This window comes from Pelmatolapia mariae, linkage group LG16_19, assembly GCF_036321145.2.
Source record: "Pelmatolapia mariae isolate MD_Pm_ZW linkage group LG16_19, Pm_UMD_F_2, whole genome shotgun sequence".
NCBI classification, from domain to species: domain Eukaryota; kingdom Metazoa; phylum Chordata; class Actinopteri; order Cichliformes; family Cichlidae; genus Pelmatolapia; species Pelmatolapia mariae.
In genome coordinates, this window is record NC_086241.1 from 7,079,814 (window position 1) to 7,095,066 (window position 15,253).

General features: G+C 41.1%; 1 protein-coding gene across 5 annotated transcripts in view; it reads right to left on the bottom strand.

Annotated features, from left to right (window-relative positions):
• LOC134644062 (nck-associated protein 5-like) overlaps positions 1 to 15,253 on the bottom strand; it is a 104,786-nt gene that overhangs the window by 64,246 nt on the left and 25,287 nt on the right. For all 5 annotated transcript variants that reach the window (XR_010096453.1, XM_063496735.1, XM_063496737.1 and 2 more), the window contains exons 3-4: positions 8,096 to 8,186; positions 4,954 to 5,124 (exon numbers count right to left, since the gene is read on the bottom strand). Coding sequence is in view for 4 of the 5 variants with exons in the window: in XM_063496735.1 (XP_063352805.1) it covers positions 4,954 to 5,124; positions 8,096 to 8,186 (262 nt within the window). In the remaining variant the exon portion in view is untranslated. The remainder of the gene's footprint in view (positions 1 to 4,953; positions 5,125 to 8,095; positions 8,187 to 15,253) is intronic.

Sequence of the window (15,253 nt, forward strand, 5' to 3'; positions counted from 1 at the left end):
TTGACCAGGTTATTACCAAGGAAAATTAACTTTCACTAAAATATCACTGCAAATCCTGCATGGACTGATGCCGGAAATCACTAAACTCATGCTGGATGCAAAATTAGACACACATACTGTACAGTGCTATGAAAAAGTATCTGCCACCATCCTGGCTTCTTATTCTTTTGCATATTTGTCACACTTACATGTTTCAGATCACCAAACAAATGTTTATGCCATGCAAAGATTACTTGAGTTAATAAAGAAAGCAGTTTTATTTGTTAAAGGAAATAAATTATCCAAACTGTGTGAAAAAGTAATCGCCCCCCTTGTTGGCCTCTATTAGCTGGTTGCGGCACCCTTGGGAGCAAAAACTGTAATCAAGCATTTGAGATAACTGGCAACAAGTCTTTCACATCACTGTGGAGGAATTTTTTGCCTGATCTTCTTTGCAGAATTGTTTTATTTCAGCCTCGACCTACATCTGAGGTTTTTCAAGCTCAATTCTTATTTACCTCCAGGGTTTGACTCGGCCACTCAAAGCCTTAATTTTGGTTTCTGAATTTAATTTTGGTTTCAGGCAGACTTCCTGTTTTGTTTCAGATGATTGTCCTGCCTCATAGGCTAAGAGCAGTTGAGCTTCAAGGCAGGAATTTATGGCTGGACGTTCTCCTTCAGGAGAACCATGAATTCAGTAAAAAGCAGAATTCATGGTTCCATCAATTACGGCAAGTCATCCTGAAGCAGCAAAGCAGCCGCAGACCATTACACTACCTCCACCATGTCTGACTGCTGGTATGATGTTCTTTTAAATCCAGATGTAATGGGACTCAAACCTTCCAAAAAGTTCAGCTTTTTCTTGTCAGTCCACAGAATATTTTCTGAAAGTCTTTGGGATCATCAGGATGGTTTTTCCCAAATGTGAGATGAGCCTTTGTGTTCTTTATGGTCAGCAGTGATTTTTGTCTTGAACTCTCCCATGGATTCCATTTTTGCAGAGTCTCTTTCTTATTGTTGAATCATGAACTCTGACCTTAACTGAGACATGATAAACCTACGGTTCTTTAATGTTGTTCTGGGTTCTTTTCTGACCTTGACCTCCTGACTCGTTGATGTGGTCTTGGAATAATTTTGGTCAGCCGGTCACTCCTGTGGCCACTCCTGTGAAAGTTCACCACCAGTCCAAGTTTTCTTCATTTGTAGATAATGGCTCTCACCGTGGTGCAACGGAATCCAACGACTAAGAAATGGTTTTATAACCCTTTCCATACTGATAGATGTGTTGCTTTTTCAGATCTTTTTGCCTACTTCAGTTTGTCAGACAGCTTCTATTTAAGTCATTTCTTGATACAACAGGTTTAAAAAAAATGTGTTAATTAATAATTTAACAAGGAGGTTGGGTTACTTTTTTGCCCTAATAAATGAAATCATTCTTTAATGATGAGAGCTAATTTGAGTCTTTTTACATGGCGCTCTGCTGAGTCACTACATGTTTTTGCCAAAGGGTAACCTCTGGACTTGAAAAATTAAGCCAACCCATTTACATTAAGCATTACAGTCTTTTCAGTGTTTCCAAATGGTTTCAATGCAAAGATTTCCATTTTTTATTTAGATTTATGCCTAATCTCTGTTATATTTTTGTAGTTCTTGTGGGGATTTTTTTTTCTTTTTGGAGTTTTATTGGAGTTCTGGGTTTTTTTAGACCATACCTTGGTGCCTAGCCCTTGCTAGTGTTGTTAGACCTCTATTACTACCTTGAGGTGTGTGACCTTAGCCTCGCATTAAAAGATTCAAGGCTGAGAACTCAACTGTAGGACATGTCCTTCTGTCTGAAAGCATCACAGATAGTACAACATGAAAAAAAAGCTTTTTATTTTCCTTTCCCTTATTTTTCCTCATATTCAGTTTGGAGGATACTCATACTCTTAACTTTGAAAACTGTCTTCGTTTAAATTTTAAAAAAAGAAAGAAATGTATGATCAGTAACCCCATTAAAAAGAAGAATTTGTATCCCTGAAGCAGCAGCAGATTAAATTTCATGAGTATTTCATGGACTGCTGTGAGACTGTGTTGAACAGCCAACAGAACAACACAAGCAGAGCCGAGTGAATTCACTCTTTTTTTCTCTGTTTTTTTTCTGTGAGGCTTTTCAGTGGATAGAAGCTCCATCAATAATGGCTGCCCGACATCTCAGCAGATGGCGAGTCCTATTACCTTTTCAGCAGGGAAGATGTAACGGGGGGGGCATACTGTACATTCACTGGAACACTGACTCCAAATGTTAACTACCCTGTCAGCCTTTTAATTATCACCTCCTGGATATGAATAACTCCTTTGTCTTCTGCAGTTTCTGTGCCCTTAGGACTGCGCTTCAACATAATAGAGCCTCTTTTGTTGTCCTATTCAAAGATGGACAAAACACGATGTGTGTGCTTGTTTTTCTTCTGCTTTGCTCACTGTTTAAAAAAAAAAAAAATGAAAGCACCATACAGACTTGGATGCTCTGAGCAACATATAATGGCTGTTAATTATCATTTGCAAGCAATTCAATTTAACCCCTTAGCATCCACCAGGTTACTGGCAAACCATGTAGGGGTAGGGTTATACCTGCACATTGTCCACATGTTAAAAAAGCATAGTTTCAGAAACTAGAAGATTTATTTGTTAATTTCAAGTCTCGTACATGCCATTGGACAACAGGATTTCCTTCTGAATATGCGAAATAACTGAAAATGCCATACAAAAATGTGACCCTAAATCTAAATCTAAACAGGTAACGTGTAACCTAGTTGATGTAGTGTTCCCATGGGTGATTAAAAAGTCTTAAATTTTGAAATGAAAGGAAAATTTTTAAATAGGTTTTAAATAGGTTAAAAAATATTCCTACTGACTATAATTTCTGTATATTAGTAAATCTGTATCAAATAAATTTATTTTAGGGTGTAATTACATGGTCTGTAACACTAGGGGGTGCTATACTACTAAAATAGTTCTACTATTACACAATAACCCAGTCGCACTAGAGTAAAAATAGGATGGCAACCACCCTACGACTAGGAAAACTAGATGGTTGATAGTTCAGCACACTCAAACTCATCGTTCTATTACAAGGTGATAGCAAGTTTGCTGGGCTCCCACCCTGCAGCAAATCTGTCACTATCTGGAAGAATCTGTGGTTCTGGCTGTAAGTAGTGATTTTATGTTTAATGGTAATTTCTTTGGATGTGATTGGACAACAAATTTGCAAAAGATGAAAACAGATAAGTGATGCTGACAAAATTTCCACAGTTAATAATTTATTATCACAAACAAATTGCATGTAATTGCCAGCCTGACAGAACGAACGCATCTTATTGCCATTCGGACTCACCACAGTCACTGTGAAGATGGCGGCTGACTGTGACTGGTTGCAATACTGATCTTGTCTTCAAAGCAGCCATTTCAGAGGCAATGAGATCGCAGCTTTGGTAATTCTGGTTGTGCTTCAATTTCCAACCACTATTATGCCAGTGTGACTGTAGCGTTGTAGGTCCCAACACTTGTTTTTTGATTATTTCTACTTGTTTTCTCATATTTATTTCTCACCTCCAGCATAAAGAGAAAGTATCGTAGGCTTTACACAAAAGCTTGTTTAATTTTATAAAATTGATGAATTATTGAACCTCAGTGGACTGATGTGAGCTAAATATCTAAAGTTAAAACAGTATTGGTTCTTTTCACTCTTTCATTAAATATTTTTATATTTAATGATAGTTTCATCTTGTTTTTATCTGTGAAAACTGCTATTGGTAAAACTATGGATTTTCTAAAGATCAACAAAACTATTATTTATAACACAAGAAAACCAACAATGCCACTTTTGTCTTTAACTTTATTTATCAGCAGTGCTCATACAAGGACTTAAAAACCTTCAACAATCACAGAGAAACTGAACTGTTTCCATTATTGTCCACAGGCTCTGTGGTGTCCCACATAATGACCCACCCAAACGGTTTACAAGACCTAGTTTTAATTGTTTTCAATTAACTATGCACCACCCATCAAATTTAACTTCTTCAGCTCCAGCTGAATATATATAGCACATATATAAATGTGACTTACCTACCAAAATAAAAAAATGTAGCGCCAGTATCAAACTGCTTTCCTAAAACAGGAAAATAAGATGAACCAATGCTAATTTTAGGGCCAGCAGCTGCTGGGTATGACAGAAACCCTGTTGACAATTACTGAAAATCCTAAATTCAAGTGACTTTTTCACGTTACTTGTGTTTTCTGCCCAGAAGTCAAAAATCCAAAGAAATTAACTTCAGTGTCATGTGAATCTCATGGTTGCTCTGTTTTATGTTCTATATAATTTAAAGGAGAAATGGATCTGGGTTCTTATGGCGTAAGAAGGTCTTAAGAAGCATTGCTTTCGTTTTCTTTTAATAATTGTGCAGGAACTCTGTGTTAAGAGGCTGACTTGAATAACGTAGACATTTAAAAACTATGTGTTTATTGCTCCCTGCTTCTGGGAGATTTGAGTTTTTCTTCTGATTTCTTTAATAATGTAAAGCACCCTTGGCTTCGGCTAACACTTTTACATTTCATCACCACATAATGTTGTCTGACACCTTGTGAATGGCATCTTGAAGCTATAACAGCACAATCTGCTGACCTGCTGTTGACCTCACTGTTTTTGAGAGTGGGAAAAACTAACACATAGTTTATATTCTTAACCGGTCACGGTGAAAGCATTAGGGGTGGCCTACAAACACATAATTTTGCAACCATCAACACCTACTCAATAACCCTTCCTACATAAAGATACAGCAGTCAGAGTTATGTTCATCCAATGCCACCTGTTTATTTCTAACCATCAAATGTAATACTTTTAATTAAATATATTTCTCAGTCTGACATTTCAGAATGGTGAAAGTGAAAAGTTGTGGACGAAGCCTAAGAACTGGACCGTGCAATCCACTTTATTACCTCAAGCACTCTGAGCCGCTCCAACAGGGGATTGCTGTCCTTTGAATTGTCCTCTGATCCGCCGTCGCCACCACCGGCCTCGGGCGAGGTGGACATCTCTGCTGTTGGTGCGGCAGACGTGGGACCCTCCAGACTGTCCTGTTGCTTCCACATTTCCTCCAGGAGTTTGTCCTGGAAAGCGGAGAGCATATCAAACATGCATGCCTTGGAGTCACAAAGAGATGAAAACTAAATGCTCCATATTCCATAAAGCTCCAGTTATAAGAGCAATAAATCTTGATGAGCAGCACACCGAGAGCTGCAGCCACTGCATAAATAAAGCTGCTCTGCTTCACTTCAAAGATTTATTAAACTTCTATTATTTATGCTGAAATGTGCCAGCTAGTGCTCTAGGCTACTGGATTATGTAGACATTAAAAAGAAGAGGCTCCAAAATGGAGTCTTGGGGAACTCCATGCCATTTATCTACACTTAAATTAGACCCACTGTGCTTTTTCCATTTTGATTGTCTCATATTACCTGTAACTGGGGTGGCTTTTCATATTAAACATGGCTAAGGTTTAAAATAATAAGGTCAAAGAATGTAGACGTAATCCCTGTGAGACAAAAGCTCAGACTGCACACTGCTCTAAACATTCAGTTTCACACATTTTTTTTTCCAATCTTGGCTCTCTGTGATGTCATAGAGATGAGATATCTCTATTATGGTCATTTAAGGCACACAGCTTTGGCTATGAGCACAGAAACCCCACCCACATATTGTTTGCGAGGAGCAGCCAATAAGAATAAAGTTGGCATAAAGGGGGAGGGGCTATAGTGGCTTGTTTGTACTCGTACACACGTATTTTGGCACTTTTTCTGGGTGCTGTGGACTTTTGCTGACACGTCAACAGCATTTTGGACACTGAAAACTGAGCTTTTCACAAACTCCTGCCACAGTAAAGATTTTAAAAGACTCAGTTTCTGCATTTAGACACGAACAAAGTCAGCATCAAAAGTGTGCACCTTTGGGATGCTAGTTTAGCTCAGTGGGTGAGCAGGTATGCCACATGACCACGGTTTGTGCCTTCCCTCTCTCTCTCCACTTTCTTCACCACAAATGTGCCCCTAAAAATAGTCTAAAAAAAGGGCTTTTATCTCCTCTTTTCATGTCAGAATGTGTTATTGTATGTGGACTGGACTGGTCAACCTTTCTTCACAGTTAGAGTTCTATTGCCTCCTGTTGCTTTGACATGCTCTTGACAACACTTAAGATGGTTTTTCTGTTTTACTTTTTTATTATTATTATGTTATGAATCAGAATACGTTATCAATCCCAGAGAAAATTATGTAATGTAAGGATTATTCTGAACTGTGAATCATGCAAAGCTACTCTAGGAAAGTCAGGAATAAGAACATGTTAGTAGTAAACAGTCCCTATTCTTTAGATGGCATTAGAACAGATTTAGCAGTGAAATAAGTAGCACTTAGCCTTTTCCCCAGTCATGGATCAAACATAGTCTTAGACTAAATGAAAACTTTCAATTAAACTTCAACTGGGAAAAGTATTTAGTCTGAGATTAGTGATAATCCATGTCAGAGAAAATAATTCCCACACTTTCAGTGGATATAAGTTAAGACCTTAAAAAGAGCTGAGCTGCCTCTGTGATGTTTTCATAATTTTACTGATACTCAGTTACAGAGTAAATGGAGTTTACAACATAGAGTATAAAAGCACTTTATATAGAAGTTTGGAGACAGTGGCATTAAAAACAAAGGAAGCAGAGCTGAAGATGCTCAGACTTTCACTGGGAGTGATCAGGATGGACAAGTTTGAAATAGATACATCAGAGAGACAGCTTTGGTTTTGAAGATTTGGAGACAAAGTTAGAGAGTCAAAGCTGAGATGGTTTGTAGACCTGCAGAGGAGGGATAAAGGATATACTGAACAAAGGATGTTGAATATGGAGCTGACAGGGAGAAGGAAAAGAGGAAGACCTCAGAGGAGGTTCATGGATGTAGTGAAGGAGGACATGCAGGGGATGGTGTGACACAAAAAGATCCTAGAAATACTGTGGTGACTACTAAAGTGAGCGCTGAAAGAAGAAGAAGATAACATACAGTACATGGAGTATATGTAGCAGTGTAGGACAGCCTTTTCTTTTTCCCATCACTGTTTTGGTTGATGCACACAGTTCAAGCAATTTAAGCTTCATGCATTTTGCACTCTAATGTGTTTTTTGGAGCGTCACTCATAGATGATAAACTGCCTGCACATGAGGCTGGCCCTTAATACAATGATGCATCATCTTTCACTTTGCATTATTAGTATAAAACTGTAGAATATAAACATTAAAAAAGCTTTGACTCAAACAGGAGAAGATGGATCGAAGTATGAAAAGGACAGAAGATGGATAACGCTGAGATTCCTAATTATGAGACTTGTTTGCATTTGCTATACGGTTCATTAGCTCCTGTGATTTGCACATTTAGCCACACCAACATTACTCATAAACAACATCAAAGCTGAAGATCTGGAGCATGTGTGACTCTGTGTCCCCACAACACAATAAAATTATTGCGTTGTGGGGACTTGGATCTATCTGGAGACACAACGCAGACCCCCGCAAGCTAAACTATTGCATCATTATTGGTAGTACCATAAACACGATATTTTTTCATAAACATAAATATCTAAAAAGACTTAAAAGACTGTGTGGAAAAAGTATTTTAAATGTATTCATTGATCCCTAGTCGTATGCAGTTGCATGGATGGATATTCCCATGCGTACAGCAGGTTTTAAAACTATGCATCATCCCAGCAAAGTGTCCATTAATATATTTTTTTAATACTCCAGCAAGCACATAAAAATGAACCACATCAACCACCCACTTCTACACAAAGCATAAATGTATTATAAACTTGATTAAAAACAAAAAAGGAATTTTAAAGTGAGATCAATAGTGTATCTAAAAGTAGATCACCCCGTGTATTTCAGCTATATAGAAAATGAAAAATATCATCTGTTAATTTATATTCTTGTTAGAGTTTAAGACATTATTACAAATAATGTTGGTAATTTGTCTGTTTCACATTATTTCAGATTTTTCTGAAACTTTCATACCCGAAAGAAAGAACTTGTGACTGAAAGTGTGTTGGTACCTTGTATGCTTTCATTAGGTCCAGTGGGTCCACTTTGGGCCCTTCCAGTGAGTCCTGGTTCTGTAGTAGCGTTCGCACCGTCTCCTCCATGCTGTGGTTAGGAAGAAAACAAACCTGTTAAAATATAATCTTCTTAATGAGAGATGAATTAATTGCAATTAAGTGTTGCAGGACATGTAAAAGGCTAATTATTATTGTGGATAATTTATATTTTAGAATACATTTTAACCATAGACATTTTATGGCACAGCTCCTGCTCCTCCACATCAATTTGAGCCAGCTGAAGTGGTTCAAGCACTGCCCGGACCCCCCCAGCCCTCATCCTGGAGGAGACCCAGTGAAAACTAGAGAGATTATACCTCTATGGCTCTCAATTGACTTGGTTTCTTTCCAGAAGTGCTCAAGGAGGCTGCTGAAGAGAGGGAGTAAGGTTACATCCCTGCTAGCAGCTCTGTGAAACTCATGACTTAAAATCTAACATCAGTTTAATGGGAAATAGTTTTTATATCTTGTTCCCTATTACCATTTCCCATGTTATCCTGCTATCACTGGTTAGAATCAGGGATCATTGGCCTCTGTGGGCAACTCAGTCTCTGCAGTGCTGTTAAAAAAAACCCTAACTTCTCTGAGATACACATGAGGTGCATTTTGGTGTCTGGGATACAGCTAGACTTTTCAGCCGCTGACACCAAATACCATTTGTTGTGGTGTTTTACATTTTTCACACATGATCGCCAAAAAGGGGCATAAAGTTTCCCTTTCTCACATGTAGCACAGAGCAGGAAACGCTTCAGACTCTTCTCACAACTGGAAATACTGGACACGGGTGCAGGCGGCTACATTATTGATGCCCACCTAAGCCTGCACCTTTCTCACAATGTGTAGAAAAATCCAAGACCCTGGTGAAAGGTTAGGTTTAAGCCTCAAAAATACTTGTTTAGGTTCAGGAAAACATGATGGTTAAGTTTAAAATGCACAATTTTACAACATTAACCTCTTCATGTTGAAAAATTGCACTACTCTGAATCAACTGCATTTACATGTGACAACAAGAATTCCTAACCAAGCATCCGTTTCGTCTAAGTCATTGAACCCGCTCCAGGCAGTGGATTAACCAATAAGACAACTGTTTAGTAACCAAAATTTTCTTAACACATCTCACAGAAACTTGAAGGAAAGTCAGAGACTGATCACTGGATTCATCATCTGGGTACCAGGAAAACTTTAAAAGAACCCAACTGGACCAAAGTGATGGGCCACCTCACTGACAGTAAATGGTAAATGGACTGGTTCTTATATAGTACTGTTAAATTTTACTGGAGTACTCTAAGCATTCACACCCATTCATACCAGCAGTGTTTTTCTGTCTTTTCTATGTGCTTTCTAGCTAACATTCACACAGGGCTTAGTGTCTTGCCCAAGTATACTTTGGCATTCAGACTGGAGCAGCTGTGGCTCAAACAACCAATCTTAATCTCTGATTATTAGATGACCTGCTGTACCCCTTAACTCATAACGCCAATACAGCTTATAAAAACAATTTCATTAACACATTTCAGAGACAGACATATTGGAAAACTATAATTGTTTCTTATTCATTCATATATTAAAACTAACCTCAGACTAAGACTTTGTCTTTGTTTAAATTTTGATAATGGGGTTACTTCTTAACATTTGGGTCACTGACCAAATTCTCCTTAATCTCAAAGTTAATGATAAGGCAGATAGCGAGTAGAGACGTTAACATGCCTGCAGTACAATGTAACTTTTCCAGGCTGCTGGACACAGTAATGAAGTTCACTAATTGGAAGCAAAGGTGTAGAACAGGGACTATGAAGCTGTTACCAGTTGATCTTTAATAGAACATCTCCACACTTTATAATTTATATGTTGGCTGCATGAGAATTTGACATAAGTTGCATAAGCTGCCACTGAGAGGACAGTTTTCCACAACTAATAACAAGACATAATTTTTTAGGTCCTCTACAATATAACATGATATTCATTTCAAAAAACACAAAAAAAGAGAGTACGTTATTAGGGCATTGCTACGCAGTTGTAAACACAATCGGTCATTAAGTTTTTCCACTTAGCATTAGCTACTACCTTTACATTGCAAAGCTAGTGTCCAATTATGGTTCCATCAATCTTGAAAAAAACAAACAAAAAACACAAGATGGTACTACAATATAGATTTTCTGCATAATGGATTTTGTTTCCCCCTGTTAATTAAGGTAGCTAGCCAGCACTTGCATTAGCTACTTTCTCAAATTCTGCTAATTCCTCGTCTACTTCCGGCGCCCCCCGTGTGCGGCAGCCTGTTACAGCAGCTCTGCTCATTCTGAGTTTCTTTCTTTCTTATCTTTTCTCTCGTAATTTTTTATAACTAACGTATTAGTAATTAGACTCTGCAACCATGTTCTACCGTTTTGTGCTAGTTCTGGTCGTTTTTCTTAGTTTTTTTCTACTTTTTTCACCCGTGTCTGGGGACCCAGAGCAGGGATCCTTTGTTTACAGTAAGGATCAGCTGTTAGCGCTGCGTCCCGCAGCGGTACTGCCGGCGGACAGACCTGACATTCCCAGCGAGCTGAGGAGGAAAAGACGGGGGTGTCGTGCTGGGAAGGAGCGCCGTCGGCCGAGAAGGAGACGTTATCGACCATCTCTTCCTTCTGTAATTATTGGAAATGTACGTTCTTTGCACAATAAATTGGATGAGCTCACGTCGCTAACCTGGTCACAGAGGGAGTACCGGCAATGTAGCATCATGATGCTAACGGAGTCGTGGCTAACACCGCTAACTCCGGACACGAGCGTGACACTACCGGGATTCCAGCTGCTGCGAGCGGACAGGACGAGAGAGAGCGGTAAGAGGAAAGGAGGGGGACTGGCAGTGTTTGTGAATGACAGATGGTGTAACCCCGGGCACATCACTGTGAAAGAACAACTCTGCAGCAGAGACATTGAGCTGTTAGCCGTTAGCATGCGTCCGTACTACCTGCCCCGGGAATTCTCGCATGTTATCGCGATAACAGCGTATGTCCCCCCCTCGGCCAACGCGGATGCAGCCTGTGACACTCTCCACTCAGTGGTCAGCAGACTGCAAACACAATCTCCGAGAGCCCTCCTCATAATATCAGGGGACTTCAATCATGCCTCACTGGACTCCACACTGCCCACCTTCACCCAGTATGTGACCTGCCCAACCAGAGACAATAAAACACTGGACTTACTGTATGCCAATGCTGAAGAGGCATACAGTTCATCATCTCTCCCTCCCCTGGGCAGACCTGATCACAACCTGGTGCACCTTGTCCCTGTGTATGAGCCCTTAGTGCACAGGGAGCCACCAGCCACCCGCACAGTACAGAGATGGTCGGAGGAGAGCGAGGAGGCTCTTAAGGACTGTTTTGAGTCGACTGTGTGGGAGGTGATTTGTGACGACCACGGAGAGGACATCGACAGCCTTACTACATGTATTACTGACTATATTAATTTCTGTGTGGATAACACCGTACCTACCAGGACTGTACGGTGTTTCTCCAACAACAAACCTTGGATTACCCCAGAAATTAAAGCCGTCCTCAAGCAGAAGAGGAGGGCCTTCAAATCCAAAGACAAAGAGGAGTTGAAAAGGGTGCAGAGAGAGCTGAGGGGACTGATAAGGAATGGGAAGGATAGCTACAGGCAGAAGATGGAGAACCAGCTTCAGCAAAATAACATTGGTGAAGTCTGGAGAGGCCTCAGAACCATCTCGGGCCACAAACATCAGAACTTTCTGCCTGGGAGGGATGTGAGGTGGGCAAATGAACTGAATCATTTCTTCAACAGATTTGATTCAGCCATGAGGCAGTCTCCAACATCGGCTGCAGACTCACCCACCCCCACTGCTGCTGTTCCACCTCTGACACCTCAGACACTTCACACCTCCTCTATTCACCCTGCTCACTCCTCCCCACCCCCAACAATAGCATCCAATACACAATCAACACAAGGCTCCAGCCTGTCTCTCTCAACCACCCAGGTTAGGAGGGAACTGAGGAGGATTAAAGCCAAGAAGGCAGCGGGTCCAGATGGCATCAGCTCGAGGGTCGTCAGGTCCTGCGCAGACCAACTGTGTGGTGTGATGGAGCACCTCTTCAACCTGAGCCTGAGGCTGGGAAGAGTCCCACAGCTCTGGAAAACCTCCTGTGTTGTACCAGTGCCAAAGACTTCACGCCCCAAGGACCTCAACAGCTACAGGCCGGTGGCTCTGACATCCCACCTGATGAAGACCCTGGAGCGGCTGGTCCTGGCTCAGCTTCGGCGCCTTGTGAGCTCATCACTGGACCCACTTCAGTTTGCCTACCAGCCTGGCATTGGAGCGGATGATGCTGTCATTCACCTCCTACATCGCTCCCTCGCTCACCTGGAGACCGCTGGAAGCACTGTGAGAATCATGTTCTTTGATTTCTCCAGTGCCTTCAACACTATTCTTCCCTCGGTTCTGAAGGACAAGCTGGAGAACTCTGGAGTGGACCATCACCTCACTACCTGGATTTTGGACTACCTCACCGACCGACCACAGTATGTGAGGACTCAGGGCTGTGTGTCGGACAGGGTCGTCTGCAGTACGGGGGCCCCACAGGGAACGGTTCTGGCTCCGTTCCTCTTCACCATCTACACTGCAGACTTCTCCCACAACTCCACCCAGTGCTTCCTGCAGAAGTTCTCTGATGACTCTGCTATAGTCGGCCTCATCACTGATGGGGACGACAAGGAGTACAGAGGACTGACTCAGGACTTTGTGGACCACTGAACATCCAAGGTATGGACATTGAGACTGTGGACAGCTACAGGTACCTTGGTGTTCATCTGAACAACAAACTGGACTGGACTCATAACTCAGACGCCCTCTACAGGAAAGGGCAGAGCAGACTGTACCTGCTGCGGAGACTCAGGTTGTTTGGAGTGGAGGGCCCACTCCTGAAGACCTTCTATGACTCTGTGGTGGCCTCAGCCATCTTTTATGGTGTGGTCTGCTGGGGCGGCAGCATCTCTTCTGGGGACAGGGAGAGACTGAACAGGCTGATCCGCAGGGCCAGCTCTGTTCTAGGATACCCTCTGGACCCAGTGGAGGTTGTGAGTGACAGGAGAATGGTGGCTAAGCTGTCATCCCTGTTGGACAACATCTCCCACCCCATGCATGAGACTGTGACAGCACTGAGCAGCTCCTTCAGTGGGAGACTGCGGCACCCACGGTGTGGGACGGAGAGATTTCGCAGGTCTTTCCTCCCCACTGCTGTCAGACTCCACAACAAAGACTTTAACTGATTAAACACACACATCCACAAATGTGCAATAACACTAATGTGCAATAATCTTTTCTGGCATCGTTGTATTTTTACTGAGTTGTATATAGCACTTGTATTCTATTTTTATCTTATTGCATATTTTATTCTATTTTATTCTACTGTATATAGTATTTTATTTTATTCTATTCTGTACAGTTGTATACTGTATTTATTCTTATTTTATTTTATTCTAATTTTTGCTTCATAACTTTTGCACTGTCCACTTCCTGCTGTGACAAAACAAATTTCCCACGTGTGGGACTAATAAAGGTTATCTTATCTTATCTTAAAAAAAAAACTTCTATATACAGTTCTTTCCTGATTAAAAAACAAATGTCAGATAGCATGTCTTTTGGATTAGTTAATTTTCTTTCCACTTGTTTTTTCTCTTGCTAATTTGCTACAGTAACTTTATCTAGCAACACCTCAGTGGTACCCTCTTATACAAATACAGTCCTGTCCATCTAAAAATGAAAAACTAAAGCATTCTCTAAAGAGTTGGTGTATTAGCAAGCAGCAATAGCTTTAGCTACTGACTTCCTGGTCCATCTCATCCTATCAGTCATCAGTCCTATCCACAGTCAAAGTAAAAAAAAGGGGCACTTGAAGGAATCATTTGTCCTAATTAGCACATTTTGTTTTAAGTCTGTTTTTCCTTAGCCAAGATGAGCATCCGAGCTAATATGACACGTGAGCAAAGAGGCTAATGCTAGCCAACACTAATCCCTAGCTAAAGCCTTGCTCTACTCTCTACCTCCACTTTGTCTTCCTCTCAGTAACAGAAGTAGCTACCTACCACCAGTCTAAGTTAAAAACACCCATCTGTTAAGATAGACCTTGATGACTAACCCAGTAGGAGCCTTGACTATCAAGCTCCACACGATTCTACATAGAGCTAATATGGCGCTGACCAAAAGGCTGAGGCTTCAGAAACAGGAATCTACATACCAATGGGTAAAATCTTTTACATTACGTTTTTTATTTTAGATGAAGTGACATATCTGGTGGTGTAGCTGTTTTACAAAACTTGCTCGTTTGGGGAAAACAAAGGGTCTTAAAGAGCTTTTTGGCTGGTAGCAGCTGACTCATGTGAATCATGTGAGTATCCACAGGCAGGACAAATTAACAATCAATTACTGATTTGCTTTAATGTTTGATTTTATTTTGAGCCATCCATAAAAGCGCTGCTGACATTTCTTCAAAGGGCTTCAGCTATATTTGTGTAGCTTTTGACTGTTATTTTGTAATCATTTTCCCCTGGAGCTGTGTATGCTTGATGGACGCTGACCATGCCTCCGTAATGTCGTATGCAGTGACATTTTGCCCTGTCACTTCCAGGCCAGCCTTTCCCTCTGTTAGATGTGTGTGGCACAGCCATTAGCGCCGGCTGCCTACTGTGAGCACTCCATTGGCATTCCTCTCTTCAGTCACTGCCACTGACCTGAAACAAGCTCAGCTAAAATGGAAACAGCGGGTGGGATGGTGGTGGGAGGGGATGATACTGAATTCAAGCAATCTTTGAGTTTAAAGCCCAGAAAAATGCATTTTGATCTGGATACATGCGGTCTGAGAGGCCAGATGTAAAATGCAGATTCCACTGTATGTTGCTCAACAGCTTCAGCAGACCATCAGTGCTGTAAAGTGTTGGGGGTTAAAATCCTGCCGGTACTACCCACGCTGCACTTGTGGTGCTTTAAGTGAAGCACTTTGGATCTTACTGTATCCACCAAATGGAAAATTCAATGAAACATTAAATTCATGAGCGACCACACGATGAATGCACTCTGCAAAATCGACCGTGCTATGAAGCTAAACGCTGCACTTTGAA